Genomic DNA, 6,000 nt, shown 5'->3' with positions numbered 1-6,000 from the left:
CTGATGCCTGGGGCATTTCAGAAGCGAAAGGAAAGAACGATGCTGTTGAAAACAACAAAGAAAACATTAGTACCACAGAATCAACCAACATAAGAAAAGGTACATGACATAATTATATCTGAACATAATTCTTAACAGGAGAAAGTTCAAATCACTAGTTTAATAACAATGAAAAGACAGTGTTTTCCAAGGCTCTGCAGAAGAAGTGTGTGATGGATTTGATGATACGATAGGAGACGTCAGTGAAATATGTGAAATGGATACAGTTACCTTGCTATTATGGAGATTGTTATTCTACTCTTACGGTTCAAATTCTGGGTGACATTTTAATAAATAACTTTTTGCACGGGTATTGCAGGATTTTATATGCACTGTATGCAGTACACTACATCCACAGGCATACATGGTCATTGGGCAGGTCCCTTCATTAAACACGCAGTGGCAAACCCAATAGCTCGGCTTTTCAAGCAGAGCTATTGGCTTTGCAAATGCTTGTGTTTCTATACACTATTATTGGTTAACAATGGATTTTTTGAAAGCACTAAAAGATGGGGGCCCATGCCTGCGAATGAGCAGGCACTCATATTTGAATGTTTTTAAAATACCTTATTGTTTACTGAGATGGTAGAGCGTGTGGCTCATCTAATAGTAGCTGGCAGAGTATTTCCTTGCACTTGCTGGGACCTTCAAGTTCCCTGAGAGGAGGTCTAAATGATGAAAAGGCAGCCTCCAGGAGCCATGAGTGCAAGCTGGGCGATGCCAGAGAAAGGTGTAGCACCCTCCTTTCCTTCACAGATGGGAGGAGGGAAATGCTGTTGCTCTGAAGTCTCTAGGAAGAGGTCTTATCACTAAACCTTGCAAGGCCAACACCAAGCCAGCATGATGAAAAATTCCACCCATGGTCATCCTTATATTGTAAAAGATCCTTGGTAAGAAAGAAGCAGGGGAAAGCATACAAAGAAATTCCTGTCCAGTCCAATATTATGTCATCCCCTGGAAACCCAGGCTTCCTGTCCATTGAAAAAGCAAACTAATGAAACTCATCTGAACAGTAGGCATAAAAAGAGGTCTATGGGTGCAGTGAAGGGCTTCCCGGGTGAAACTAATTTGTGTAAGGAGGAAGAATGCCTGCTCACATGGTTTATCCTAGTGTTATTCCATCCCTAGTGTTGCAGCAGAAAATGGAGGGACAGAGCTAGTAAGTCAATAAACAATGGCTCACCACATGGCAAACAGTGAGTTTCGGGGTTAACCATTTTCCTAACAATTATTTACAAAGGGTTCTGTGCTAGGACGCGAGTCAAAAAAGGTCATCTGTAAAAGAGATTAAAAAATATAGTCATTCTAGACAAAATCTGAATGGATGCTCAAGTGAATAAAGGAACAAAACTTGTTGCTGATTATCAATGTCTTCCTGGAACATCAGCAAGAATCATCCACTAGCACACAACAATTATTTTCAGACTTCTTGCGACAAATCTGATGTGTTTGGTGAATGTGATCATATTATCAGACCGGACAACTCATATTGTGTCACAGTGAGTCACACTATTTTGGCTCCCTTCACATGGTCACCTGGTGAGGAGTTGAAATCAGACAATGGCAAAGAAAGTGAGCTGGAAGGCACAGCACAAAGTGGTCTTCCAGCTCGTCTTTTGAAGTTCTGAACAGCAGATGCCCATGAAGTGGTTTGAAAACAGGCCAAGAAATTGGCAACAGCCTCAGCAACCCTTTATGTTCTTTTAAGTTTTTTTTTGTGGGTACGGGGTGGCGGTGTCGGCGGGGGCAAAGTGCATCTTAAGTATATCTCGGCATGAGGCCACAAACTGTCAAATAAAATATCACCACTTCATGAAGTTTGATAAAGCTAAATTGGAATGATAGGGCCATAGCTAGATCCAGATAATTGAATCAGGTAACTGAATTAATATTGTCAAAGTGGTCTAGCTATTTGCATGTGGCAATATGGCAAGAGAAGAGAGAAATCAGTAGAAAGACAGAGCGGTAAATAAATTACAAGAGGATAAAGGGAGTGGAGGAGCCAAATGAAAATAATGAGGATGCAGGGAGAAGAGAACTGATGAGAGGGAAATGATTAGTGAAAGGGAGGCAGACAAAAGGATGAGGATAGTGAAAGATAGCAAAGAAAAGAGCAGTGTGGGAGCAGCCAGGCTCTGGAGGTTCCAATAGCTTCTGTATTACACCCCTTGTGCTGGCAAGCAGAAACAAAGATCTCCGTAAGTATGCTGAACTATCGCCCCATCACATACATGATGTATAATAAATAAGCATGTCTCTTTCCAGAAATTTTTTTTTAATATTTAACAGCAAAAAAAGGGAAAAGGTTTAATGTGGCAGAGTATTTGGGTTGTTGTCCAGAAGTGTGAAGTACTTCTTGAGAGAAAGGCATGTTGGTATATGGAATTACACAACTTCTAGATTTAATTAGGTTTAAGAGCATTACCCCAGCACAGTGTATTTTCACTTGGTCATCTTAAATTTGTTTCAAATGTATATATGCCTCCTCTCCTTCTTAGGAGGGGATGAAGCAGAGGAAATACAAAGTCAGGTTTATTGGCATAATTAATTAAAACCAGTGCCAACTATAGAATCAATTCACATACATCCAGATAATGTAAACACACAGAAAATCATTTTCATTGTTTAAAATAAAAATGCTCCAAAAATATAGGGGCTATCCAATCCACAAAATATTGACCTAAAAAAACATAGTCATAAGATTAAACTATAAATGTGCACAGACCTGTGAGCAAGGAAATACAAAGTCAAAGTCAAGTTTACTGGCATAATTAATTAGAACCAGTGCTAACTATAGAATCAATTCACATACATCCAGACAATGTAAACACACAGAAAATCATTTTTATTTTTTAACATAAAAGTGCTCCAAAAACATATGGGCAATCCAATCCCAAAAAATATATTTATCCTAAAAAATAGTCATAAGATTAAACTATAAATGTACAGAGACCTGCGAACAAGACACACTGTTTCAGCTTATAAGGCACAAGTGCTTACTTTAGACAAAGGAATGCCTTAGATGAGCTGTACCACAAGCCTACTGAATCCTTTTCCCACTAAAGGCTGGCCCTTAAGACCGGCTGAATCAATTAGGCCATTTTAAGTGCCGGTGCAGCTTAAAACATTAAGAATCATTTGAAGAGCAATCCATACCTGTACTAAACTAGGGGCCTGTTGTCTGAAAGGGTAATTTAAACAAGGGGCTCTCTAGCTAGCTCTACTACAAGTGGGCTAGTAGAGACCATTCAGACAATTCATTTTCTTAAAAAAACACTTCACTTTTTTGAGTATCTGTTAATGGCTACCCACTAGCGTGATTGCACCCAATAGGAGCTCCTGGCATATCCCTGACCTTAATCGGGCTTTTTAGACATTTCTTTAAGAAGCGTTAAAAACTTTACGCCCCTGCAAACCAGAGGAATTGAGGCACCTCTTAGCCATGCGATTACTGCTTGTCTACACAAGCAAATGTTCTGTTTCAAGTACTTTTTCCTCTATTTCGCTAGCTCCGAACATACACAGAAAACGTGTTCTAGTGACTCTTGCTCGTACCCACCATGACGACAAAATTGAGTTTGCGGCTGAAGTGTCCAGGAAGGAACAACGTCTTTAATCTCAATCATACCAAAGTGAAATAGCATGTAATGGTGCTTCAGAACTTGAGAGAAACGTATTTACAGGTATTCCTGGGTTTGCAAAATGTGATATCAAGATATTACTGTCAAGTGTGCTGTCTTTGTGCAAGCAAGTTTTTATCTGTTAGAAAAAAACAAAGACCAGGTTGAAGCATTTACTATGTGGTTGAACACCGATTTCACCAAGCTCATGGCCCAGGCATCTTGCAGGCCTAATTCCTTAATTGCCTAATTTAAAAGGTGAGCCTGATGAACCGTTTAATTTACTATGCTGTTGCTCCTCAATATCCGTCCAGCATAGATTATGGATGGAGCCACCATCAGTGGCACAAAGTCTCCAACACAGTTTGATATAAGCACACTTGCACCGGAATGATTGGATTTTCAACCTGTGCTGGTGAAGCTGATTTTGGGATTTGAAACTGTGATATGTAGAACTTCATTTGAATTTGGTTAAAGGAGGCTATTTTCTTTCCCTGCACGATTTCTGTCCGAAAGGTAACTGTTGGCATTAGACAAGCACAAATTATCGAAAGACAAAGGGCTAAATGATGGACAACTAAGTTTCTGTTTTAGTAGTTTAAATCCTTGGGTAAGCGACTGTGCTTTTGCCTGATAGGCGACAAGATATGGTTTAAAGGTCAATTGCTGATCGCTATAAATCCAGGATACTTATATGAAGGGGCTACCATCAGCTCTGTTTCTTTAAAAAACCCTTTGCTGCCAAGGACGTAACCATTACGTCCTTGGACTGGCTCATGGGGGGAGCACTAGCGCTCACCCCATGAGCCTCGCCTCGGCGCCCCCAGGGCAGGGATGGAAGGGGAAATCGGTAGACACCAAGGGTAATTTAAAAAAAAAAAAAAAAAAAACTATATGTCGGGAGCAACCCCTTGGGCAAGGGTCGCTTCCCGGGGGGCAAAATTACTTTTAGGCCATTTCTGGCCCCCTTGAGGGCGGATCAGGCAATTTTTATTAGGCCAATCTGGCCCCAAAGGGGGCAGAAACCACTAGACACCAGGGATTTTGTTTTAATATTATTGAATGAGGGGAGCGGCCCCTTGGGCAAAATATTTTTAGGCCTTTTATGCCCCCCCCCCCCTTTATTATAATTAGGCCGGTTTGCCCCCGGGGTGGGAAGAAACCCCAGGATTTCTTTTTTTTGTTTACTTTCTTTTTTTTATATATGGGGAGCTACCCCATAGGCAAGGGTCGCTCCCCTAAGGGGCAAATTGTATTTAGGCCAAACCACTAGGCACCAGGGATTTCTTTTTGCACCAATTTCACGCAAGGGGAGCAACCCTTTAGGCAAGGGTCACGCCCCTGGGGGGGGGGGGAATTTATTTTAGACCATTTCTGCCCCCCTTGGGGGCAGAAACCACTAGGCACCAGGGATTAATTTTTTTTGTGCCAATTTCACGTAAGGGGAGCAAATTTATTTTAGGCCATTTCTGCTCCCCTCGGGGGCAGATCGGCCTATTTTTATTACGTCGATTTGACCCCAGGGGGGCGGGGGGAGGGGCAGAAATCACTTAGGCACCAGGGAATGGTGTGTGTGTGTGTGTATGTGTGTTTTGTTTGGGGGGCAGCCCCCTGGGCAAGGGTCGCTTCCCATGGGGGCACATGACCTATTTTTGTAAGGCCCATCTGCCTCCGGGGGGAGGGCAGAAAGCCCACCAGAAACCAGGGAAGATTTTTTTTTTTTCTAAATAAAAGGGTGGGGCTATACCCTCACCCCAAATCAGTGGGCCAAAGTTGTTCTGCCCACCCTTGGACAGATGGGGGCAATTACACCCGATCCACACCTGGGGCTGCGGGGGGTAGGAGGGGAGGGCAGAAAGTCTACTAGATGCCAGGGAATTAAAAAGAAAAAAAAATTGTGTGGTGGTGGCTACCAACCACTATGGGCATGGTTATGCCCCACCCCAACTGAAGGGGGTAACAGTCTTTCAGCTCTACCCCCGCACGCTAAAATATCTTATCCCATGACAAACAAGAGGACATTTGATTATTTTGGGTTTTGGTTTTACATTTGGGCCATGAGAGCTTGGCTAACTATCAAAATCGTCCCGCTTGGAATGGTGAGGGATGCACTTTTTTGCACTTTGGGACGCTGCCATGTAGAAAAATCCACAAGACCCAGACACATCTGAAAACTAAACATCTGGGTAAGTCCAGGGTGGTGTGCTTCACATGCACCCGCACCATTTTCTTACCCACAATGCTCTGCAAACCTCCAAGTTTGCTGGAAATCACATATTTTTTTCCACATTTTTGTGATGGAACCTTCCGGAATATGCAGGAATCCACAAAATTCCTACCA

General features: G+C 42.3%; 1 protein-coding gene across 5 annotated transcripts in view; it reads right to left on the bottom strand.

Moving 5' to 3' along the window:
* Positions 1–6,000, bottom strand: part of USP21 (ubiquitin specific peptidase 21) — a 409,008-nt gene that overhangs the window by 303,179 nt on the left and 99,829 nt on the right. For all 5 annotated transcript variants that reach the window (XM_069217823.1, XM_069217824.1, XM_069217825.1 and 2 more), the window contains one exon: positions 1–42. This exon is cut by the window's left edge and continues 860 nt beyond it. In XM_069217823.1, the coding sequence (XP_069073924.1) occupies positions 1–42 (42 nt within the window). The remainder of the gene's footprint in view (positions 43–6,000) is intronic.

The sequence above is a fragment of the Pleurodeles waltl genome, chromosome 12 (genome assembly GCF_031143425.1).
Source record: "Pleurodeles waltl isolate 20211129_DDA chromosome 12, aPleWal1.hap1.20221129, whole genome shotgun sequence".
NCBI classification, from domain to species: Eukaryota; Metazoa; Chordata; class Amphibia; order Caudata; family Salamandridae; genus Pleurodeles; species Pleurodeles waltl.
Note: the sequence above shows the minus strand (reverse complement) of the source record. Positions and strands in the feature narration are given on the sequence as shown.